General features: G+C 54.0%; 5 protein-coding genes across 5 annotated transcripts; all 5 read right to left on the bottom strand.

The window, feature by feature from the left end:
- Positions 1-490: 490 nt before the first annotated feature.
- Positions 491-817, bottom strand: LOC135986321 (feather beta keratin-like). Its single transcript, XM_065630279.1, has one exon. It carries the CDS (start codon positions 815-817, stop codon positions 491-493), a length of 327 nt encoding a protein of 108 aa, XP_065486351.1.
- Positions 818-5,731: 4,914 nt separating this feature from the next.
- LOC135985048 (feather beta keratin-like) lies at positions 5,732-6,118 on the bottom strand. The gene has a single exon (XM_065627965.1). The coding sequence runs from the start codon at positions 6,116-6,118 to the stop codon at positions 5,732-5,734; it is 387 nt and encodes a 128-aa protein (XP_065484037.1).
- Positions 6,119-10,971: 4,853 nt separating this feature from the next.
- LOC135985049 (feather beta keratin-like) lies at positions 10,972-11,316 on the bottom strand. Its single transcript, XM_065627966.1, has one exon. It carries the CDS (start codon positions 11,314-11,316, stop codon positions 10,972-10,974), a length of 345 nt encoding a protein of 114 aa, XP_065484038.1.
- Positions 11,317-15,730: 4,414 nt separating this feature from the next.
- On the bottom strand, positions 15,731-16,057 carry LOC135984696 (feather beta keratin-like). The gene has a single exon (XM_065627118.1). The coding sequence runs from the start codon at positions 16,055-16,057 to the stop codon at positions 15,731-15,733; it is 327 nt and encodes a 108-aa protein (XP_065483190.1).
- A 4,414-nt stretch (positions 16,058-20,471) lies between these two features.
- LOC135984900 (feather beta keratin-like) lies at positions 20,472-20,798 on the bottom strand. Its single transcript, XM_065627670.1, has one exon. It carries the CDS (start codon positions 20,796-20,798, stop codon positions 20,472-20,474), a length of 327 nt encoding a protein of 108 aa, XP_065483742.1.
- Positions 20,799-24,766: the final 3,968 nt, after the last annotated feature.

Below are 24,766 nucleotides of genomic sequence, written 5' to 3' on the forward strand. Positions count from 1 at the left end.
CCTTGGGCAAGTGAAGGGTTTGTGTGACAGCCAGGCAGCCCACCAGGTGCATGTGGCTGGTGTTCCTGATGACGTATTTCCTAATAGACGTCTTGTAGCTCTTTTCCACCCACCATGATGGCTCCTTGAGCCCTGGCTTTGTGCCAGGTGAGATTGGACAAGCCATGGAAGAAGAAAGCAAGAGGAGACATCTCAGACTGGGATGCAAGAGAACTTTATTGAGGGAAAAAAAAGGAAGAGGCTGGAGTACCAAGTGGAAGAGAGCAAGTTGAAGCTCAAAGAAAGATGTGCGAGAAGAGGAGAAGGTCCAAGGGTAATGTCTGCAGGCAGCTGAGGCTGGCGCCTTCCCTCCTTCCATGCTTGGTGTCTTGAGAGGAGGAGGCATGGCTAGCAGGTCCCCGTGCCAAGAAGGGTCCAGAGGTGAGTCCACAATCCATGCCGCAGCTTCAATGGGGTAGGTGGTGTGCGTCAGGGGTGGTGGTGACAGCCCTTAGCAGATGTAGCCGCCCCTTCTGCCGCCGCAGGAGCCCAGGCCTCCGAAGCCACCCAGGCCTCCGAAGCCGTAGCCGTAGCCGAAGGCGCCGGAGTTGATGGCAACTCCCTGGGCACCAAGTTCGTTGCCCACGGCAGCCGATGAGGAGGATCCGACAGCGGTGCTCTGGGGGTAAGAGGTGAGGATGGGTCCTGGCAGGGTGACCAGCACGGCGGGAGGCTGGATGACGACGCGGGAGTCCTGGCACTGCAGGGCACAGGGCTCGTTGCAGCTGTTGGCCAGCGGGGTGGGTCCGCAGGGGCGGTAGGCGTCGTAGCAGGCCATGTGTGTGGTGCGGAGGGGCCCTGGAAGGGACGAGAGGCTGTTGAGGAAGCACAGGGGCATAGGGGTGCGAGGAGCGGTGTTGCAGGAGGGGGAGGGAGTGGGGAAGCTGGTGTGGGGCTGTGGCGAGCGTGGCGGTGGGGAGGCGTGAGGGCTGCTGAGGCTGGGGGCAGAGCGTGCTGGAAGAGAGGGGCCAGGCGGGGCAGGAGAAGGAGGGGAAGGGGGCTGAGGCTCACCTTGTTGAGCGCGGAGGGAAGAGAAGGCGTCAGGAGAAGTGTGTGAGGGAGAGAGGCGCTGGGCCGGCTTTTATGCTGGTCCTGGCTGGGCGGGACAGCCTTTGCACATGACGGCATTTTGCAGCCAGCAGCTGTTGGATGTCGCAGCCTGGCCAGGAATGAGGAGGGTGTGTTTTCCTTGCGCAATGCTCCAATTTCTTGTCCTTGTCTTGAGGACGTGTCCACTTGTCCGTAGCGGCAGCTTTGAAGTGTGAGCATTAGAGGCCGAAGACTTGGTGTTGAAAGCGCATTTCAGGGCAGGCAGAGGATGCGGCCAAAGCGTAGGAGAGGTGGGGTGTCGTCAGTGAGGTCATCCCATGGCACTCGTGTGGTTTGCGGTTGCATTGTGTGGAGGGGGTCCCTTTTCCTCATAGCCCTGGCAGACTGGTCTGGGCTTTGGAGCTGTGCTGGGCCTGAGGAATTGCCTCTTCCATGGCGGAGGATCCCTGCCCTTCTTGCTTCCATCTCGCTAAGCCTTTCCTTCCATGCTCGTTGTGCTCTCTGGGTGTCTTGGTGTGTGTCTTGCTTATGAGCTGGGTGTGCAGGGTTGATGTTTCAAGGTTTTATTAGTGAAGGAGATTACTCCTGCTACACAGAGAGTGTTCTGGTGTAGACAACAAGCTGACACTGTTTGTCCCAGAGAAAGTGGCTGCTCATGTTTTGGACGACTGTAGTCTTTGAAGACTGAAAAAGTGTCTGGACGGCTGAGCCCCAAGAGTTGTGGTACTGGAGGTAAATCCATTTGGTGGCCATTCACAAGTGCTTTTCCCCAGGGCTCAGTACTGGGGCCAGTTCTGTTTAATGTCTTTCTCCTTCATCTGGACAAGGAGATTGAGTGCACTCTCAGTACGTTTGCACATGACACCAAGTTAGGCAGGAGTGTTGACCCACTTGGCGCTATGAAGGCTCTACAGAAGGCCCTGGACAGGCTGAAGCCATGGGCTGGGAGCAATTGCATGAGGTTGAACCAGGCCAAGTGTCGGGTCCTGCGCTTGGGTCACCACAGCCCCGTGAACGCTACAGGTTTGTGGAAGAGTGGCTGGAGAGCTGCCAGGTGGTAAAGGACCTGGGGATGTTGGTTGACAGTGGCTGAATATGAGGCGGTGTGTGCCCAGGTGAGCAGGACAACCACCAGCATCCTGGCTCGTCCTAGCGCGTGTCAGGGCGGGCAGAGGACGTGGCCAAAGCGTAGGAGAGGTGGAGTGTGGTCAGTGAGGTCATCCCATGGCACTCGTGTGGTTTGCGGGTGCGTTGTGAGGAGAGGGCCCCATTTGCTGCCATCTCTGACAGGCTGGGCTGGGCTTTGGAGCTGTGACAGGCGTGAGCGACTGCCCCTTCCATGGTGTTTGATGCCCCAGCTGCACTCTGCCATCTCATTAAGCCTGTCATTAGGCCTGGCCTTTGGTCTTGATTGTGCTCTGTGGGTGTCTTTGTGCCCTCTTGCTTGTAAGCTTGTAGCTGTGTATATTAATTTTCTGTGGCAAGGTTTGGTTGGCATATGGGCTTCATGGTTTTCTTCTGTGAGAAGGTACCAGAAGATTCCCCCATGTGCGAGGGAGAGTCCCCATATGCCGAAAGACAAGCTGGCAGAGAAGAAGACTGGCCTGTCCTTAACTGAGGAGTTTGGCTTGAACTCATGAGAAAAAAGAGAGCTTTTGACGTCTGCAAGAAGAGGCAAGATACTGAGGAGGAGCACGAGGATGTTTTGAGTTTTATGCAGGGGGAAAATTACAAGGGCTAAAGCCCAACTAGAACTTAATCCAGCTCCTGCTAGAAAAGACAATACAATCTTTTTGGTATATGTTTTTGCAGGAAAAGGAAGCTAAGGAGAATCTCCAACTTGTAGTGGATTCAGGGAGCAAGACATTTACAATGGATGTGGAAAAGGCCTTAATGCCTTCTTTGCCTCAGTCGCTAATTGTAAAACCAGTTGTTCTCTGTGTAGCCAGCTCCCTGAGCTGGAAGACAGTGATGGGGCATAGAACGAAGCCCCAGGAATCGAAGGGGAAATGGTTGGTGAGCTGCTACACCACTTTGATACACCCAGGTGTATGGGGCTAGATAGGTTTTCCCCAGGAGTTGTGAGAGAGCTGGCGGAGGTGCTCCCCAAGCCACTCTCCATCATGTATCAGCAGACCTGACTCGCCGAGGAGGTGCTCACTGACTGGAAGTTAGCAAATATGACACCTATCTAGGAGAAGGGTCCAAAAGAGGAAGCGGGGAATTACAGATGTGTCAGTCTGACCTTGTTGCTTGGTAAGGTCATGGAACAGACCATCCTGAGTGCCATCATATGGCAGGTACAGGACCAGCAGGTCATCAGACGTAGTCAGCGTGGGTTTATGAAAGGCAGGTCCTGCTTGAGCAACCTGATCTCCTGCTATGACAAGGTGACCTGCTTTAGTGGATGAGGGCAAGGCTGTGGATGCTGTGGAGTAAGATTTTGGTAAAGTCTTTGACATCATTTCTCCTGGAGAAAGTGGCTGCTCATGGCTTAGACGGGCATAGCCTTCGCTGGCTAAAACACTGGCTGGATGGGTGGGCGCAAAGAGTTGCAGTGGCTGGAGTTAAATCCAGTTGGTGGGCACTCACAAGAGGTGTTCCCCAGGGCTCAGTACTGAGGCCAGTTCTGTTTAAGATCTTTCTCCATGATCTGGACAAGGGCGTGGAGTGCCCCCTCAGTAAGTTTGCAGATGACATCAAGTTGGGCAGGAATGTTGATCTGCTGGACAGTAAGAATGCTCTAGAGAAGGATGTGGACAGCCTAGATTGAGCAAAAATGACAATTGTATGAGGTTCAACAAGGCCAAGTTTTGTGTTCTGCACTTGCATCAGTACCAGCCCGTGGAACACTAGAAGCTTGGTGAAAGAGAGGCTGTAAAGCTACCTGTTGGAAAAGGACCTGGGCTACTGGTGAGCCGCTGGCAGAACATGAGCCAGCGTGTGCCCAGGTGGCCAGGAAGGCCACCAGCATTCTGGCCTGTGTCATCAGTAGTGTGGCCAGCAGGAGCAGGGCAGTGACCATCCCCCTGTATTTGGTGCTGCTGAGGCTGCAGCTAGAATGCGGGGTTCAGTTTTGGGCCCTTGATGACAAGAAAGACCTTGAGGTGCTGGAGCGAGTTCAGAAAAGGGCAATGAATCTGGTGAAGGGTCTGTAGCACAAGTGGGATGGGGAGCAGCAGAGGGCCTTGGGAGATTCAGTTTGGAGAACAGGAGGCTGAGGGGAGACCTTCTTGCTCTGTGCAACTACCTGAAAGGAGGTCGTAGAGCGGAGGGTGTTGGTCTCTTGTCGGAAGTGACAGAACTGGAGAAAGCGGCTTGAAGTTGGCCCAGGGGAGGTTTAGTGCGGCTATTAGGGAAAATGCCTTCCCCTAAAGGGTTTTGGGGCATTGGAACAGGCTGCCCAGGGCAGTGGTGGAGTCACCATCTCTGGAGGTGTGTAAAACTGTGTAGATGTGGTGCTTGACGACACGGGTGTGTGGTAGACTTGGTATTGTTAGGTTAACAGCAGGACTTGGTGATCTGAAAATTCTTTCGTAAGCCAACCAGTTCCGTGATTCTACAAGACTAGCCAGCCAGCTCCAAGGCAGAGCCACTGCTGGCTAAAGCTGAGCCAGCGAGCAATGGTGGTAGCACCTCTGTGGAAACATGTTTATGAAGGGGCAAAAACTACTTCAGAATAGTAACTGGAAGAGAGGAGGGAATAAAGGTGGGAGACAAATCTCTAGAGACAGCAAGGTGAGTGAAGAAGGAGGAGCAGGAGGTGCTGTAGGTTGTGGAGCAGAGATTGCCCTGCAGCCTGTGGTGAAGAACTGGGCTGAAGCAGGTAGTCCCCCTGCAGCCCGTGGAGGTTCACAGTGGAGGAGATGTCCACAGTGGAGGAGATAAGCACCTGCAGCCTGTGGAGGACCTGACGCTGGAGCAGGTGGGTGCACCCACAGGAGGCGTGACCCTGTAGGAAGCCTGTGTTGGACCACAGCCTTGGCAGGACCCGTGCACCCATGAGGAAAGTCTAAATACTTAATGATTCTGTGATTGTGCTTGTGGTAGAGCTGGGGAGTCACGCTGGGGAAGAAAGATAGTCAAGTGTGTGCTGGCCTTGGGAGGTCTCATCAGAGGCATGTTGAGGAGAGTGTTCTGGTGTCCAAGTCTTTCTTTGATCCAGTGATGGGCTTGTGTCATATTGTGGAAGAGCTCCGGAATACTGGTCTGTGTTCTTGGTGGTCTAGGTGGTGCCATATTTCCTGGGAGAGGTCTTGTGGCCCTTTTCCCCCCCTATCCGGTTTGCTTCCTGAGCCCTGGCTTTGTGCTGGGTGAGGTTGGAAGAGCCTTGAGAGAAGAAAGTAAAGTGAGACGTGTCAGGCTGGGATGCAAGAGAACTTTATTGAGGAAAAAAAAGAGTGCAAAGGCAGGAGCGCCAAGTAGAAGGTGACAAGTATAAGCTGCACGTAGGGCGACCATCAGCTGAGGTTGCTTCTGTGACCTAGATGTTGCCAGAGCACCAAGATCTTCCTGGCTCCTTTAGAGGAGGAGCCATGGACGGCAGGTCCCCGTGCCAAGAAGGGTCCAGAGGTGAGTCCACAATCCATGCCGCAGCTTCAATGCGGTAGGTGGTGTGCATCAGGGGTGGTGGTGACAGCCCTTAGCAGATGTAGCCGCCCCTTCTGCCGCCGCAGGAGCCCAGGCCTCCGAAGCCACCCAGGCCTCCGAAGCCGTAGCCGTAGCCGAAGGCGCCGGAGTTGATGGCAACTCCCTGGGCACCAAGTTCGTTGCCCACGGCAGCCGATGAGGAGGATCCGACAGCGGTGCTCTGGGGGTAAGAGGTGAGGATGGGTCCTGGCAGGGTGACCAGCACGGCGGGAGGCTGGATGACGACGCGGGAGTCCTGGCACTGCAGGGCACAGGGCTCGTTGCAGCTGTTGGCCAGCGGGGTGGGTCCGCAGGGGCGGTAGGCGTCGTAGCAGGCCATGTGTGTGGTGCGGAGGGGCCCTGGAAGGGACGAGAGGCTGTTGAGGAAGCACAGGGGCATAGGGGTGCGAGGAGCGGTGTTGCAGGAGGGGGAGGGAGTGGGGAAGCTGGTGTGGGGCTGTGGCGAGCGTGGCGGTGGGGAGGCGTGAGGGCTGCTGAGGCTGGGGGCAGAGCGTGCTGGAAGAGAGGGGCCAGGCGGGGCAGGAGAAGGAGGGGAAGGGGGCTGAGGCTCACCTTGTTGAGCGCGGAGGGAAGAGAAGGCGTCAGGAGAAGTGTGTGAGGGAGAGAGGCGCTGGGCCGGCTTTTATGCTGGTCCTGGCTGGGCGGGACAGCCTTTGCACATGACGGCATTTTGCAGCCAGCAGCTGTTGGATGTCGCAGCCTGGCCAGGAATGAGGAGGGTGTGTTTTCCTTGCGCAATGCTCCAATTTCTTGTCCTTGTCTTGAGGACGTGTCCACTTGTCCGTAGCGGCAGCTTTGAAGTGTGAGCATTAGAGGCCGAAGACTTGGTGTTGAAAGCGCATTTCAGGGCAGGCAGAGGATGCGGCCAAAGCGTAGGAGAGGTGGGGTGTCGTCAGTGAGGTCATCCCATGGCACTCGTGTGGTTTGCGGTTGCATTGTGTGGAGGGGGTCCCTTTTCCTCATAGCCCTGGCAGACTGGTCTGGGCTTTGGAGCTGTGCTGGGCCTGAGGAATTGCCTCTTCCATGGCGGAGGATCCCTGCCCTTCTTGCTTCCATCTCGCTAAGCCTTTCCTTCCATGCTCGTTGTGCTCTCTGGGTGTCTTGGTGTGTGTCTTGCTTATGAGCTGGGTGTGCAGGGTTGATGTTTCAAGGTTTTATTAGTGAAGGAGATTACTCCTGCTACACAGAGAGTGTTCTGGTGTAGACAACAAGCTCACACTGTTTGTCCCAGAGAAAGTGGCTGCTCATGTTTTGGACGACTGTAGTCTTTGAAGACTGAAAAAGTGTCTGGACGGCTGAGCCCCAAGAGTTGTGGTACTGGAGGTAAATCCATTTGGTGGCCATTCACAAGTGCTTTTCCCCAGGGCTCAGTACTGGGGCCAGTTCTGTTTAATGTCTTTCTCCTTCATCTGGACAAGGAGATTGAGTGCACTCTCAGTACGTTTGCACATGACACCAAGTTAGGCAGGAGTGTTGACCCACTTGGCGCTATGAAGGCTCTACAGAAGGCCCTGGACAGGCTGAAGCCATGGGCTGGGAGCAATTGCATGAGGTTGAACCAGGCCAAGTGTCGGGTCCTGCGCTTGGGTCACCACAGCCCCGTGAACGCTACAGGCTTGTGGAAGAGTGGCTGGAAAGCTGCCAGGTGGTAAAGGACCTGGGGATGTTGGTTGACAGTGGCTGAATATGAGGCGGTGTGTGCCCAGGTGAGCAGGACAGCCACCAGCATCCTGGCTCGTCCTAGCGCGTGTCAGGGCGGGCAGAGGACGTGGCCAAAGCGTAGGAGAGGTGGAGTGTGGTCAGTGAGGTCATCCCATGGCACTCGTGTGGTTTGCGGGTGCGTTGTGAGGAGAGGGCCCCATTTGCTGCCATCTCTGACAGGCTGGGCTGGGCTTTGGAGCTGTGACAGGCGTGAGCGACTGCCCCTTCCATGGTGTTTGATGCCCCAGCTGCACTCTGCCATCTCATTAAGCCTGTCATTAGGCCTGGCCTTTGGTCTTGATTGTGCTCTGTGGGTGTCTTTGTGCCCTCTTGCTTGTAAGCTTGTAGCTGTGTATATTAATTTTCTGTGGCAAGGTTTGGTTGGCATATGGGCTTCATGGTTTTCTTCTGTGAGAAGGTACCAGAAGATTCCCCCATGTGCGAGGGAGAGTCCCCATATGCCGAAAGACAAGCTGGCAGAGAAGAAGACTGGCCTGTCCTTAACTGAGGAGTTTGGCTTGAACTCATGAGAAAAAAGAGAGCTTTTGACGTCTGCAAGAAGAGGCAAGATACTGAGGAGGAACACCAGGATGTTTTGAGTTTTATGCAGGGGGAAAATTACAAGGGCTAAAGCCCAACTAGAACTTAATCCAGCTCCTGCTAGAAAAGACAATACAATCTTTTTGGTATATGTTTTTGCAGGAAAAGGAAGCTAAGGAGAATCTCCAACTTGTAGTGGATTCAGGGAGCAAGACATTTACAATGGATGTGGAAAAGGCCTTAATGCCTTCTTTGCCTCAGTCGCTAATTGTAAAACCAGTTGTTCTCTGTGTAGCCAGCTCCCTGAGCTGGAAGACAGTGATGGGGCATAGAACGAAGCCCCAGGAATCGAAGGGGAAATGGTTGGTGAGCTGCTACACCACTTTGATACACCCAGGTGTATGGGGCTAGATAGGTTTTCCCCAGGAGTTGTGAGAGAGCTGGCGGAGGTGCTCCCCAAGCCACTCTCCATCATGTATCAGCAGACCTGACTCGCCGAGGAGGTGCTCACTGACTGGAAGTTAGCAAATATGACACCTATCTAGGAGAAGGGTCCAAAAGAGGAAGCGGGGAATTACAGATGTGTCAGTCTGACCTTGTTGCTTGGTAAGGTCATGGAACAGACCATCCTGAGTGCCATCATATGGCAGGTACAGGACCAGCAGGTCATCAGACGTAGTCAGCGTGGGTTTATGAAAGGCAGGTCCTGCTTGAGCAACCTGATCTCCTGCTATGACAAGGTGACCTGCTTTAGTGGATGAGGGCAAGGCTGTGGATGCTGTGGAGTAAGATTTTGGTAAAGTCTTTGACATCATTTCTCCTGGAGAAAGTGGCTGCTCATGGCTTAGACGGGCATAGCCTTCGCTGGCTAAAACACTGGCTGGATGGGTGGGCGCAAAGAGTTGCAGTGGCTGGAGTTAAATCCAGTTGGTGGGCACTCACAAGAGGTGTTCCCCAGGGCTCAGTACTGAGGCCAGTTCTGTTTAAGATCTTTCTCCATGATCTGGACAAGGGCGTGGAGTGCCCCCTCAGTAAGTTTGCAGATGACATCAAGTTGGGCAGGAATGTTGATCTGCTGGACAGTAAGAATGCTCTAGAGAAGGATGTGGACAGCCTAGATTGAGCAAAAATGACAATTGTATGAGGTTCAACAAGGCCAAGTTTTGTGTTCTGCACTTGCATCAGTACCAGCCCGTGGAACACTAGAAGCTTGGTGAAAGAGAGGCTGTAAAGCTACCTGTTGGAAAAGGACCTGGGCTACTGGTGAGCCGCTGGCAGAACATGAGCCAGCGTGTGCCCAGGTGGCCAGGAAGGCCACCAGCATTCTGGCCTGTGTCATCAGTAGTGTGGCCAGCAGGAGCAGGGCAGTGACCATCCCCCTGTATTTGGTGCTGCTGAGGCTGCAGCTAGAATGCGGGGTTCAGTTTTGGGCCCTTGATGACAAGAAAGACCTTGAGGTGCTGGAGCGAGTTCAGAAAAGGGCAATGAATCTGGTGAAGGGTCTGTAGCACAAGTGGGATGGGGAGCAGCAGAGGGCCTTGGGAGATTCAGTTTGGAGAACAGGAGGCTGAGGGGAGACCTTCTTGCTCTGTGCAACTACCTGAAAGGAGGTCGTAGAGCGGAGGGTGTTGGTCTCTTGTCGGAAGTGACAGAACTGGAGAAAGCGGCTTGAAGTTGGCCCAGGGGAGGTTTAGTGCGGCTATTAGGGAAAATGCCTTCCCCTAAAGGGTTTTGGGGCATTGGAACAGGCTGCCCAGGGCAGTGGTGGAGTCACCATCTCTGGAGGTGTGTAAAACTGTGTAGATGTGGTGCTTGACGACACGGGTGTGTGGTAGACTTGGTATTGTTAGGTTAGCAGCAGGACTTGGTGATCTGAAAATTCTTTCGTAAGCCAACCAGTTCCGTGATTCTACAAGACTAGCCAGCCAGCTCCAAGGCAGAGCCACTGCTGGCTAAAGCTGAGCCAGCGAGCAATGGTGGTAGCACCTCTGTGGAAACATGTTTATGAAGGGGCAAAAACTACTTCAGAATAGTAACTGGAAGAGAGGAGGGAATAAAGGTGGGAGACAAATCTCTAGAGACAGCAAGGTGAGTGAAGAAGGAGGAGCAGGAGGTGCTGTAGGTTGTGGAGCAGAGATTGCCCTGCAGCCTGTGGTGAAGAACTGGGCTGAAGCAGGTAGTCCCCCTGCAGCCCGTGGAGGTTCACAGTGGAGGAAATGTCCACAGTGGAGGAGATAAGCACCTGCAGCCTGTGGAGGACCTGACGCTGGAGCAGGTGGGTGCACCCACAGGAGGCGTGACCCTGTAGGAAGCCTGTGTTGGACCACAGCCTTGGCAGGACCCGTGCACCCATGAGGAAAGTCTAAATACTTAATGATTCTGTGATTGTGCTTGTGGTAGAGCTGGGGAGTCACGCTGGGGAAGAAAGATAGTCAAGTGTGTGCTGGCCTTGGGAGGTCTCATCAGAGGCATGTTGAGGAGAGTGTTCTGGTGTCCAAGTCTTTCTTTGATCCAGTGATGGGCTTGTGTCATATTGTGGAAGAGCTCCGGAATACTGGTCTGTGTTCTTGGTGGTCTAGGTGGTGCCATATTTCCTGGGAGAGGTCTTGTGGCCCTTTTCCCCCCTATCCGGTTTGCTTCCTGAGCCCTGGCTTTGTGCTGGGTGAGGTTGGAAGAGCCTTGAGAGAAGAAAGTAAAGTGAGACGTGTCAGGCTGGGATGCAAGAGAACTTTATTGAGGAAAAAAAAGAGTGCAAAGGCAGGAGCGCCAAGTAGAAGGTGACAAGTATAAGCTGCACGTAGGGCGACCATCAGCTGAGGTTGCTTCTGTGACCTAGATGTTGCCAGAGCACCAAGATCTTCCTGGCTCCTTTAGAGGAGGAGCCATGGACGGCAGGTCCCCGTGCCAAGAAGGGTCCAGAGGTGAGTCCACAATCCATGCCGCAGCTTCGATGCGGTAGGTGGTGTGCGTCAGGGGTGGTGGTGACAGCCCTTAGCAGATGTAGCCGCCCCTTCTGCCGCCGCAGGAGCCCAGGCCTCCGAAGCCACCCAGGCCTCCGAAGCCGCCCAGGCCTCTGAAGCCGTAGCCGTAGCCGAAGGCGCCGGAGTTGATGGCAACTCCCTGGGCACCAAGTTCGTTGCCCACGGCAGCCGATGAGGAGGATCCGACGGCGGTGCTCTGGGGGTGGGAGGTGAGGATGGGTCCTGGCAGGGTGACCAGCACGGCGGGAGGCTGGATGACGACGCGGGAGTCCTGGCACTGCAGGGCACAGGGCTCGTTGCAGCTGTTGGCCAGCGGGGTGGGTCCGCAGGGGCGGTAGGCGTCGTAGCAGGCCATGTGTGTGGTGCGGAGGGGCCCTGGAAGGGACGAGAGGCTGTTGAGCAAGCGCAGGGGCGTGGGGGTGCGAGGAGCGGTGTTGCAGGAGGGCGAGGGAGTGGGGAGGCTGGTGTGGGGCTGTGGGGAGCGTGGCGGTGGGGAGGCGTGAGGGCTGCTGAGGCTGGGGGCAGAGCGTGCTGGAAGAGAGGGGCCAGGCGGGGCAGGAGAAGGAGGGGAAGGGGGCTGAGGCTCACCTTGTTGAGCGCGGAGGGAGGAGAAGGCGTCAGGAGAAGTGTGTGAGGGAGAGAGGTGCTGGGCCGGCTTTTATGCTGGTCCTGGCTGGGCGGGACAGCCTCTGCGCATGACGGCATTTTGCAGCCAGCAGCTGTTGGATGCCACAGCCTGGCCAGGAATGAGGAGGGTGTGTTTTCCTTGCGCAATGCTCCAATTTCTTGTCCTTGTCTTGAGGACGTGTCCACTTGTCCGTAGCGGCAGCTTTGAAGTGTGAGCATTAGAGGCCGAAGACTTGGTGTTGAAAGCGCATTTCAGGGCAGGCAGAGGATGCGGCCAAAGCGTAGGAGAGGTGGGGTGTCGTCAGTGAGGTCATCCCATGGCACTCGTGTGGTTTGCGGTTGCATTGTGTGGAGGGGGTCCCTTTTCCTCACAGCCCTGGCAGACTGGTCTGGGCTTTGGAGCTGTGCTGGGCCTGAGGAATTGCCTCTTCCATGGCGGAGGATCCCTGCCCTTCTTGCTTCCATTTCGCTAAGCCTTTCCTTCCATGCTCGTTGTGCTCTCTGGGTGTCTTGGTGTGTGTCTTGCTTATGAGCTGGGTGTGCAGGGTTGATGTTTCAAGGTTTTATTAGTGAAGGAGATTACTCCTGCTACACAGAGAGTGTTCTGGTGTAGACAACAAGCTGACACTGTTTGTCCCAGAGAAAGTGGCTGCTCATGTCTTGGACGACTGTAGTCTTTGAAGACTGAAAAAGTGTCTGGACGGCTGAAGCCCAAGAGTTGTGGTACTGGAGGTAAATCCATTTGGTGGCCATTCACAAGTGCTTTTCCCCAGGGCTCAGTACTGGGGCCAGTTCTGTTTAATGTCTTTCTCCTTCATCTGGACAAGGAGATTGAGTGCACTCTCAGTACGTTTGCACATGACACCAAGTTAGGCAGGCGTGTTGACCCACTTGGCGCTATGAAGGCTCTACAGAAGGCCCTGGACAGGCTGGAGCCGTGGGCTGGGAGCAATTGCATGAGGTTGAACCAGGCCAAGAGTCGGGTCTTGCGCTTGGGTCAGCACAGCCCCATGAACGCTACAGGTTTATGGAAGAGTGGCTGGAAAGCTGCCAGGTGGTAAAGGACCTGGGGATGTTGGTCGACAGTGGCTGAATACGAGGCGCTGTGTGCCCAGGTGAGCAGGACAGCCACCAGCATCCTGGCTCGTCCTAGCGCATGTCAGGGTGGGCAGAGGATGTGGCCAAAGCGTATGAGATGTGGAGTGTGGTCAGTGAGGTCATCCCATGGCACTCGTGTGGTTTGCAGGTGCGTTGTGAGGAGAGGGCCCCATTGCTGCCACCTCTGACAGGCTGGGCTGGGCTTTGGAGCTGTGACAGGCGTGAGCGACTGCCCCTTCCATGGTGTTTGATGCCCCAGCTGCACTCTGCCATCTCATTAAGCCTGTCATTAGGCCTGGCCTTTGGTCTTGATTGTGCTCTGTGGGTGTCTTTGTGCCCTCTTGCTTGTAAGCTTGTAGCTGTGTATATTAATTTTCTGTGGCAAGGTTTGGTTGGCATATGGGCTTCATGGTTTTCTTCTGTGAGAAGGTACCAGAAGATTCCCCCATGTGCGAGGGAGAGTCCCCATATGCTGAAAGACAAGCTGGCAGGGAAGAAGACTGGCCTGTCCTTAACTGAGGAGTTTGGCTTGAACTCATGAGAAAAAAGAGAGCTTTTGACGTCTGCAAGAAGAGGCAAGATACTGAGGAGGAACACCAGGATGTTTTGAGTTTATGCAGGGGGAAAATTACAAGGGCTAAAGCCCAACTAGAACTTAATCCAGCTCCTGCTAGAAAAGACAATACAAACTTTTTGGTATATGTTTTTGCAGCAAAGGGAGATGTTTTGCTCTCTGCAACTGCTCAAAAAGAGGTTGTAGTGAGGAAGGGATTCAGTCTCTTTTCCCAAGTACCAAGTGACAGAACAAGTAGAAACGGCCTCAAGTTGTGCCATGGGAGGTCTAGATTGGATATTAGGAAAAATTTTTTTCCAGGAAGTGTTGTCGGGTATTGGAACAGGCTGCGCAAGGCAGTGGTGGAGTGACCATCCCTGGAGGTGTTGCAAAGATGCATAGTTGAGGTTCCTAGTGACGCGTGGAAAGTAACCTTACAACCTGTAAGATTGTAAAGCAGGTATGTTTGTTTCGGTGCTGTACACACGCGGAAATAATTTTCACCAAAGATATGTGCAACTTTCCAGTAGCCGTGAGCTTAGTTAAATACTGCGAAGTGTTACATACTCATGAAAGTTCTAGGAGCGCCTATACATATTCATAACCTGTCCCCGAGAAGGCGGTTCTTATTACAATGAGTTCCGGGAAATCATTTCCATAGTCTCCACCTTTGATCCCTCCTGGCTGAGCCTGCGCAGTGATCATGGACCGGGGTCGTCTTCTCTGTACACGTTCACCTCTGGCCTGGTGTGCTGAGTTGGCTGGGACTCAGACTGCTGAGTTGGTTAGAACTGGCGTATCTCCTGTCCTGTGCCCAGGTTTCGGTTATCTAATTCAACCAAGGATGCACCAAGGATGCACCCAAGATTTTGTCTCTGTGCAAGGCCTGTAAAGTCATCAATAAACTTTTGTTTCTCTTACACAAGGCTAAGCAAAGCTAGGCAATCGTAATATGGGTTAAGGGTTCTAAGCGTTGTGGGTTAAGGGTTTGCTCTCTAAGCGTTAGCTCCTGAAGTGTTAGTTCTCTAAATATTAATTAGTTAAGTGTTAGTTAGTCAATTCTCTGTATCACTAGGGCCATGATTTAGAGGTGGGCTTGATAGTGTGGGGTTACCGGTAAAGACTCCATGATCCTCTACGTCTTTTCCAATCAATGTGATTCCCTAGCACAGGGCCTCAGGACATGCTGGGGTTTGACAGGCTGGAAAGCAGCTTTCTGTGCACGACTTTGTGGTGCTGGTGGAGGAAAAGCCGACAAGGAGGCAACAATGCAGCCTTGTGTGAAAAGAGGCCGAGATTCTCCAGGGCAGCTTTGGGATGAGCATTGCCAGTGGGTTTCAAGGTGGTCATGCTGTCTTTCAGTGTTGATGAGGCCCCTTGTTTCGTCTTGTGTCAAGGTAAGAGCTCCCCCAGTGTTACAAGGAAATGCTCTTAGTGGAGGGAGAGTAGTGCGGGACCACTGAAATGCCAAAGGTACTGGAACATCCTTCATATGAGCTGAAGGTGAGAGAGCTGGGAGGGTTTTAAAGACAGGAGACAAGGCAGCACAAGGAGATGTCGTCAGTGTGTCTAAATACTCAAGTGAAAGGGAACAAGGAGAAGGGAATGAGACTCTTGTCATAGGTGCCCACGGCCAGGCCAAGGGTGAATGGGGAGAGTTGAGAAGCCGTGCCATTTCCTTGGAGGAGAAGGCAACACTTTTTCAGTGAGAGGATGCTCAAAAAGTGGAACCGCTTGCGCAGAGAGATACTGGAGTCTCTGTCCTTGGAGATACTGAACATCTGTTTGGAAACTGCATGGACAGCCCGCTTGAGCTGCTGATGCTTGAGCAGGTTGGGTTGAACGAGATGATGTCCAGAGGCTCCTTGTGCAGTCAATGATTCTGTTTGCTATGATGGGCAGCGAGTGGTGCTGGGGAAGTGATTTGGACAAGTACGTGCTGCCATGGGGAGACTGGATGAGAGGCCAGGGTAGAAGTGCATGAGCGCGCCCAAGCCTTTTCCTTGGGCAAGTGAAGGGTTTGTGTGACAGCCAGGCAGCCCACCAGGTGCATGTGGCTGGTGTTCCTGATGACGTATTTCCTAATAGACGTCTTGTAGCTCTTTTCCACCCACCATGATGGCTCCTTGAGCCCTGGCTTTGTGCCAGGTGAGACTGGACAAGCCATGGAAGAAGAAAGCAAGAGGAGACATCTCAGACTGGGATGCAAGAGAACTTTATTGAGGGAAAAAAAAGGAAGAGGCTGGAGTACCAAGTGGAAGAGAGCAAGTTGAAGCTCAAAGAAAGATGTGCGAGAAGAGGAGAAGGTCCAAGGGTAATGTTTGCAGGCAGCTGAGGCTGGCGCCTTCCCTCCTTCCATGCTTGGTGTCTTGAGAGGAGGAGGCATGGCTAGCAGGTCCCCGTGCCAAGAAGGGTCCAGTGGTGAGTCCACAATCCATGCCGCAGCTTCAATGGGGTAGGTGGTGTGCATCAGGGGTGGTGGTGACAGCCCTTAGCAGATGTAGCCGCCCCTTCTGCCGCCGCAGGAGCCCAGGCCTCCGAAGCCACCCAGGCCTCCGAAGCCATAGCCGTAGCCGAAGGCGCCGGAGTTGATGGCAACTCCCTGGGCACCAAGTTCGTTGCCCACGGCAGCCGATGAGGAGGATCCGACAGCGGTGCTCTGGGGGTGGGAGGTGAGGATGGGTCCTGGCAGGGTGACCAGCACGGCGGGAGGCTGGATGACGACGCGGGAGTCCTGGCACTGCAGGGCACAGGGCTCGTTGCAGCTGTTGGCCAGCGGGGTGGGTCCGCAGGGGCGGTAGGCGTCGTAGCAGGCCATGTGTGTGGTGCGGAGGGGCCCTGGAAGGGACGAGAGGCTGTTGAGCAAGCGCAGGGGCGTGGGGGTGCGAGGAGCGGTGTTGCAGGAGGGCGAGGGAGTGGGGAGGCTGGTGTGGGGCTGTGGGGAGCGTGGCGGTGGGGAGGCGTGAGGGCTGCTGAGGCTGGGGGCAGAGCGTGCTGGAAGAGAGGGGCCAGGCGGGGCAGGAGAAGGAGGGGAAGGGGGCTGAGGCTCACCTTTTTGAGCGCGGAGGGAGGAGAAGGCGTCAGGAGAAGTGTGTGAGGGAGAGAGGTGCTGGGCCGGCTTTTATGCTGGTCCTGGCTGGGCGGGACAGCCTCTGCGCATGACGGCATTTTGCAGCCAGCAGCTGTTGGATGCCACAGCCTGGCCAGGAATGAGGAGGGTGTGTTTTCCTTGCGCAATGCTCCAATTTCTTGTCCTTGTCTTGAGGACGTGTCCACTTGTCCGTAGCGGCAGCTTTGAAGTGTGAGCATTAGAGGCCGAAGACTTGGTGTTGAAAGCGCATTTCAGGGCAGGCAGAGGATGCGGCCAAAGCGTAGGAGAGGTGGGGTGTCGTCAGTGAGGTCATCCCATGGCACTCGTGTGGTTTGCGGTTGCATTGTGTGGAGGGGGTCCCTTTTCCTCACAGCCCTGGCAGACTGGTCTGGGCTTTGGAGCTGTGCTGGGCCTGAGGAATTGCCTCTTCCATGGCGGAGGATCCCTGCCCTTCTTGCTTCCATTTCGCTAAGCCTTTCCTTCCATGCTCGTTGTGCTCTCTGGGTGTCTTGGTGTGTGTCTTGCTTATGAGCTGGGTGTGCAGGGTTGATGTTTCAAGGTTTTATTAGTGAAGGAGATTACTCCTGCTACACAGAGAGTGTTCTGGTGTAGACAACAAGCTGACACTGTTTGTCCCAGAGAAAGTGGCTGCTCATGTCTTGGACGACTGTAGTCTTTGAAGACTGAAAAAGTGTCTGGACGGCTGAAGCCCAAGAGTTGTGGTACTGGAGGTAAATCCATTTGGTGGCCATTCACAAGTGCTTTTCCCCAGGGCTCAGTACTGGGGCCAGTTCTGTTTAATGTCTTTCTCCTTCATCTGGACAAGGAGATTGAGTGCACTCTCAGTACGTTTGCACATGACACCAAGTTAGGCAGGCGTGTTGACCCACTTGGCGCTATGAAGGCTCTACAGAAGGCCCTGGACAGGCTGGAGCCGTGGGCTGGGAGCAATTGCATGAGGTTGAACCAGGCCAAGAGTCGGGTCTTGCGCTTGGGTCAGCACAGCCCCATGAACGCTACAGGTTTATGGAAGAGTGGCTGGAAAGCTGCCAGGTGGTAAAGGACCTGGGGATGTTGGTCGACAGTGGCTGAATACGAGGCGCTGTGTGCCCAGGTGAGCAGGACAGCCACCAGCATCCTGGCTCGTCCTAGCGCATGTCAGGGTGGGCAGAGGATGTGGCCAAAGCGTATGAGATGTGGAGTGTGGTCAGTGAGGTCATCCCATGGCACTCGTGTGGTTTGCAGGTGCGTTGTGAGGAGAGGGCCCCATTGCTGCCACCTCTGACAGGCTGGGCTGGGCTTTGGAGCTGTGACAGGCGTGAGCGACTGCCCCTTCCATGGTGTTTGATGCCCCAGCTGCACTCTGCCATCTCATTAAGCCTGTCATTAGGCCTGGCCTTTGGTCTTGATTGTGCTCTGTGGGTGTCTTTGTGCCCTCTTGCTTGTAAGCTTGTAGCTGTGTATATTAATTTTCTGTGGCAAGGTTTGGTTGGCATATGGGCTTCATGGTTTTCTTCTGTGAGAAGGTACCAGAAGATTCCCCCATGTGCGAGGGAGAGTCCCCATATGCTGAAAGACAAGCTGGCAGGGAAGAAGACTGGCCTGTCCTTAACTGAGGAGTTTGGCTTGAACTCATGAGAAAAAAGAGAGCTTTTGACGTCTGCAAGAAGAGGCAAGATACTGAGGAGGAACACCAGGATGTTTTGAGTTTATGCAGGGGGAAAATTACAAGGGCTAAAGCCCAACTAGAACTTAATCCAGCTCCTGCTAGAAAAGACAATACAAACTTTTTGGTATATGTTTTTGCAGCAAAGGGAGATGTTTTGCTCTCTGCAACTGCTCAAAAAGAGGTTGTAGTGAGGAAGGGATTCAGTCTCTTTTCCCAAGTACCAAGTGACAGAACAAGTAGAAACGGCCTCAAGTTGTGCCATGGGAGGTCTAGATTGGATATTAGGAAAAATTTTTTTCCAGGAAGTGTTGTCGGGTATTGGAACAGGCTGCGCAAGGCAGTGGTGGAGTGACCATCCCTGGAGGTGTTGCAAAGATGCGTAGTTGAGGTTCCTAGTGACGCGTGGAAAGTAACCTTACAACCTGTAAGATTGTAAAGCAGGTATGTTTGTTTCGGTGCTGTACACACGCGGAAATAATTTTCACCAAAGATATGTGCAACTTTCCAGTAGCCGTGAGCTTAGTTAAATACTGCGAAGTGTTACATACTCATGAAAGTTCTAGGAGCGCCTATACATATTCATAACCTGTCCCCGAGAAGGCGGTTCTTATTACAATGAGTTCCGGGAAATCATTTCCATAGTCTCCACCTTTGATCCATCCTGGCTGAGCCTGCGCAGTGATCATGGACCGGGGTCGTCTTCTCTGTACACGTTCACCTCTGGCCTGGTGTGCTGAGTTGGCTGGGACTCAGACTGCTGAGTTGGTTAGAACTGGCGTATCTCCTGTCCTGTGCCCAGGTTTCGGTTATCTAATTCAACCAAGGATGCACCAAGGATGCACCCAAGATTTTGTCTCTGTGCAAGGCCTGTAAAGTCATCAATAAACTTTTGTTTCTCTTACACAAGGCTAAGCAAAGCTAGGCAATCGTAATATGGGTTAAGGGTTCTAAGCGTTGTGGGTTAAGGGTTTGCTCTCTAAGCGTTAGCTCCTGAAGTGTTAGTTCTCTAAATATTAATTAGTTAAGTGTTAGTTAGTCAATTCTCTGTATCACTAGGGCCATGATTTAGAGGTGGGCTTGATAGTGTGGGGTTACCGGTAAAGACTCCATGATCCTCTACGTCTTTTCCAATCAATGTGATTCCCTAGCACAGGGCCTCAGGACATGCTGGGGTTTGACAGGCTGGAAAGCAGCTTTCTGTGCACGACTTTGTGGTGCTGGTGGAGGAAAAGCCGACAAGGAGGCAACAATGCAGCCTTGTGTGAAAAGAGGCCGAGATTCTCCAGGGCAGCTTTGGGATGAGCATTGCCAGTGGGTTTCAAGGTGGTCATGCTGTCTTTCAGTGTTGATGAGGCCCCTTGTTTCGTCTTGTGTCAAGGTAAGAGCTCCCCCAGTGTTACAAGGAAATGCTCTTAGTGGAGGGAGAGTAGTGCGGGACCACTGAAATGCCAAAGGTACTGGAACATCCTTCATATGAGCTGAAGGTGAGAGAGCTGGGAGGGTTTTAAAGACAGGAGACAAGGCAGCACAAGGAGATGTCGTCAGTGTGTCTAAATACTCAAGTGAAAGGGAACAAGGAGAAGGGAATGAGACTCTTGTCATAGGTGCCCACGGCCAGGCCAAGGGTGAATGGGGAGAGTTGAGAAGCCGTGCCATTTCCTTGGAGGAGAAGGCAACACTTTTTCAGTGAGAGGATGCTCAAAAAGTGGAACCGCTTGCGCAGAGAGATACTGGAGTCTCTGTCCTTGGAGATACTGAACATCTGTTTGGAAACTGCATGGACAGCCCGCTTGAGCTGCTGATGCTTGAGCAGGTTGGGTTGAACGAGATGATGTCCAGAGGCTCCTTGTGCAGTCAATGATTCTGTTTGCTATGATGGGCAGCGAGTGGTGCTGGGGAAGTGATTTGGACAAGTACGTGCTGCCATGGGGAGACTGGATGAGAGGCCAGGGTAGAAGTGCATGAGCGCGCCCAAGCCTTTTCCTTGGGCAAGTGAAGGGTTTGTGTGACAGCCAGGCAGCCCACCAGGTGCATGTGGCTGGTGTTCCTGATGACGTATTTCCTAATAGACGTCTTGTAGCTCTTTTCCACCCACCATGATGGCTCCTTGAGCCCTGGCTTTGTGCCAGGTGAGACTGGACAAGCCATGGAAGAAGAAAGCAAGAGGAGACATCTCAGACTGGGATGCAAGAGAACTTTATTGAGGGAAAAAAAAGGAAGAGGCTGGAGTACCAAGTGGAAGAGAGCAAGTTGAAGCTCAAAGAAAGATGTGCGAGAAGAGGAGAAGGTCCAAGGGTAATGTTTGCAGGCAGCTGAGGCTGGCGCCTTCCCTCCTTCCATGCTTGGTGTCTTGAGAGGAGGAGGCATGGCTAGCAGGTCCCCGTGCCAAGAAGGGTCCAGTGGTGAGTCCACAATCCATGCCGCAGCTTCAATGGGGTAGGTGGTGTGCGTCAGGGGTGGTGGTGACAGCCCTTAGCAGATGTAGCCGCCCCTTCTGCCGCCGCAGGAGCCCAGGCCTCCGAAGCCACCCAGGCCTCCGAAGCCATAGCCGTAGCCGAAGGCGCCGGAGTTGATGGCAACTCCCTGGGCACCAAGTTCGTTGCCCACGGCAGCCGATGAGGAGGATCCGACAGCGGTGCTCTGGGGGTGGGAGGTGAGGATGGGTCCTGGCAGGGTGACCAGCACGGCGGGAGGCTGGATGACGACGCGGGAGTCCTGGCACTGCAGGGCACAGGGCTCGTTGCAGCTGTTGGCCAGCGGGGTGGGTCCGCAGGGGCGGTAGGCGTCGTAGCAGGCCATGTGTGTGGTGCGGAGGGGCCCTGGAAGGGACGAGAGGCTGTTGAGCAAGCGCAGGGGCGTGGGGGTGCGAGGAGCGGTGTTGCAGGAGGGCGAGGGAGCGGGGAGGCTGGTGTGGGGCTGTGGGGAGCATGGCGGTGGGGAGGCGTGAGGGCTGTTGAGGCTGGGGGCAGAGCGTGCTGGAAGAGAGGGGCCAGGCGGGGCAGGAGAAGGAGGGGAAGGGGGCTGAGGCTCACCTTGTTGAGCGCGGAGGGAGGAGAAGGCGTCAGGAGAAGTGTGTGAGGGAGAGAGGCGCTGGGCCGGCTTTTATGCTGGTCCTGGCTGGGCGGGACAGCCTTTGCGCATGACGGCATTTTGCAGCCAGCAGCTGTTGGATGCCACAGCCTGGCCAGGAATGAGGAGGGTGTGTTTTCCTTGCGCAATGCTCCAATTTCTTGTCCTTGTCTTGAGGACGTGTCCACTTGTCCGTGGCGGCAGCTTTGAAGTGTGAGCATTAGAGGCCGAAGACTTGGTGTTGAAAGCGCATTTCAGGGCAGGCAGAGGATGCGGCCAAAGCGTAGGAGAGGTGGGGTGTCGTCAGTGAGGTCATCCCATGGCACTCGTGTGGTTTGCGGTTGCATTGTGTGGAGGGGGTCCCTTTTCCTCACAGCCCTGGCAGACTGGTCTGGGCTTTGGAGCTGTGCTGGGCCTGAGGAATTGCCTCTTCCATGGCGGAGGATCCCTGCCCTTCTTGCTTCCATCACGCTAAGCCTTTCCTTCCACGCTCGTTGTGCTCTCTGGGTGTCTTGGTGTGTGTCTTGCTTATGAGCTGGGTGTGCAGGGTTGATGTTTCAAGGTTTTATTAGTGAAGGAGATTACTCCTGCTACATAGAGAGTGTTCTGGTGTAGACGACAAGCTGACACTGTTTGTCCCAGAGAAAGTGGCTGCTCACGTCTTGGACGACTGTAGTCTTTGAAGACTGAAAAAGTGTCTGGACGGCTGAACCCCAAGAGTTGTGGTACTGGAGGTAAATCCATTTGGTGGCCACTCACAAGTGCGTTTCCCCAGGGCTCAGTACTGGGGCCAGTTCTGTTTAATGTCTTTCTCCTTCATCTGGACAAGGAGATTGAGTGCACTCTCAGTACGTTTGCACATGACACCAAGTTAGGCAGGCGTGTTGACCCACTAGGCGCTATGAAGGCTCTACAGAAGGCCCTGGACAGGCTGGAGCCATGGGCTGGGAACAATTGCATGAGGTTGAACCAGGCCAAGTGTCGGGTCTTGCGCTTGGGTCACCACAGCCCCGTGAACGCTACAGGCTTATGGAAGAGTGGCTGGAAAGCTGCCAGGTGGTAAAGGACCTGGGGATGTTGGTCGACAGTGGCTGAATATGAGGCGGTGTGTGCCCAGGTGAGCAGGACAGCCACCAGCATCCTGGCTTGTCCTAGCGCGTGTCAGGGCGGGCAGAGGACGTGGCCAAAGCGTAGGAGAGGTGGAGTGTGGTCATTGAGGTCATCCCATGGCACTCGTGTGGTTTGCGGGTGCGTTGTGAGGAGAGGGCCCCATTTGCTGCCATCTCTGACAGGCTGGGCTGGGCTTTGGAGCTGTGACAGGCGTGAGCGACTGCCCCTTCCATGGTGTTTGATGCCCCAGCTGCACTCTGCCATCTCATTAAGCCTGTCATTAGGCCTGGCCTTTGGTCTTGATTGTGCTCTGTGGGTGTCTTTGTGCCCTCTTGCTTGTAAGCTTGTAGCTGTGTATATTAATTTTCTGTGGCAAGGTTTGGTTGGCATATGGGCTTCATGGTTTTCTTCTGTTGGAAGGTACCAGAAGATTCCCCCATGTGCGAGGGAGAGTCCCCATATGCTGAAAGACAAGCTGGCAGGGAAGAAGACTGGCCTGTCCTTAACTGAGGAGTTTGGCTTGAACTCATGAGAAAAAAGAGAGCTTTTGACGTCTGCAAGAAGAGGCAAGATACTGAGGAGGAGCACGAGGATGTTTTGAGTTTTATGCAGGGGGAAAATTACAAGGGCTAAAGCCCAACTAGAACTTAATCCAGCTCCTGCCAGAAAAGACAATACAACCTTTTTGGTATATGTTTTTGCAGGAGAAGGAAGCTGAGGAGAATCTCCAACTTGTAGTGGATTCAGGGAGCAAGACATTTACAATGGATGTGGAAAAGGCCTTAATGCCTTCTTTGCCTCAGTGGCTAATTGTAAAACCAGTTGTTCTCTGTGTAGCCAGCTCCCTGAGCTGGAAGACAGTGATGGGGCATAGAACGAAGCCCCAGGAATCGAAGGGGAAATGGTTGGTGAGCTGCTACACCACTTTGATACACCCAGGTGTATGGGGCTAGATAGGTTTTCCCCAGGAGTTGTGAGAGAGCTGGCGGAGGTGCTCCCCAAGCCACTTTCCATCATGTATCAGCAGACCTGACTCGCCGAGGAGGTGCTCACTGACTGGAAGTTAGCAAATATGACACCTATCTAGGAGAAGGGTCCAAAAGAGGAAGCGGGGAATTACAGATGTGTCGGTCTGACCTTGTTGCTTGGTAAGGTCATGGAACAGATCAACCCGAGTGCCATCATATGGCAGGTACAGGACCAGCAGGTCATCAGACGTAGTCAGCGTGGGTTTATGAAAGGCAGGTCCTGCTCGAGCAACCTGATCTCCTGCTATGACAAGGTGACCTGCTTTAGTGGATGAGGGCAAGGCTGTGGATGCTGTGGAGTAAGATTTTGGTAAAGTCTTTGACATCATTTCTCCTGGAGAAAGTGGCTGCTCATGGCTTAGACGGGCATAGCCTTCGCTGGCTAAAACACTGGCTGGATGGGTGGGCGCAAAGAGTTGCGGTGACTGGAGTTAAATCCAGTTGGTGGGCACTCACAAGAGGTGTTCCCCAGGGCTCAGTACTGAGGCCAGTTCTGTTTAAGATCTTTCTCCATGATCTGGACAAGGGCGTGGAGTGCCCCCTCAGTAAGTTTGCAGATGACATCAAGTTGGGCAGGAATGTTGATCTGCTGGACAGTAAGAATGCTCTAGAGAAGGATGTGGACAGCCTAGATCGAGCAAAAATGACAGTTGTATGAGGTTCAACAAGGCCAAGTTTTGTGTTCTGCACTTGCATCAGTACCAGCCCGTGGAACACTAGAAGCTTGGTGAAAGAGAGGCTGTAAAGCTACCTGTTGGAAAAGGACCTGGGCTACTGGTGAGCCGCTGGCAGAACATGAGCCAGCGTGTGCCCAGGTGGCCAGGAAGGCCACCAGCATTCTGGCCTGTGTCATCAGTAGTGTGGCCAGCAGGAGCAGGGCAGTGACCATCCCCCTGTATGTGGTGCTGCTGAGGCTGCAGCTAGAATGCGGGGTTCAGTTTTGGGCCCTTGATGACAAGAAAGACCTTGAGGTGCTGGAGCGAGTTCAGAAAAGGGCAATGAATCTGGTGAAGGATCTGTAGCACAAGTGGGATGGGGAGCAGCAGAGGGCCTTGGGAGATTCAGTTTGGAGAACAGGAGGCTGAGGGGAGACCTTCTTGCTCTGTGCAACTACCTGAAAGGAGGTCGTAGAGCGGAGGGTGTTGGTCTCTTGTCGGAAGTGACAGAACTGGAGAAAGCGGCTTGAAGTTGGCCCAGGGGAGGTTTAGTGCGGCTATTAGGGAAAATGCCTTCCCCTAAAGGGTTTTGGGGCATTGGAACAGGCTGCCCAGGGCAGTGGTGGAGTCACCATCTCTGGAGGTGTGTAAAACTGTGTAGATGTGGTGCTTGACGACACGGGTGTGTGGTAGACTTGGTATTGTTAGGTTAACAGCAGGACTTGGTGATCTGAAAATTCTTTCGTAAGCCAACCAGTTCCGTGATTCTACAAGACTAGCCAGCCAGCTCCAAGGCAGAGCCACTGCTGGCTAAAGCTGAGCCAGCGAGCAATGGTGGTAGCACCTCTGTGGAAACATGTTTATGAAGGGGCAAAAACTACTTCAGAATAGTAACTGGAAGAGA

The sequence above is a fragment of the Caloenas nicobarica genome, chromosome 2, assembly GCF_036013445.1.
Source record: "Caloenas nicobarica isolate bCalNic1 chromosome 2, bCalNic1.hap1, whole genome shotgun sequence".
NCBI classification, from domain to species: Eukaryota; Metazoa; Chordata; class Aves; order Columbiformes; family Columbidae; genus Caloenas; species Caloenas nicobarica.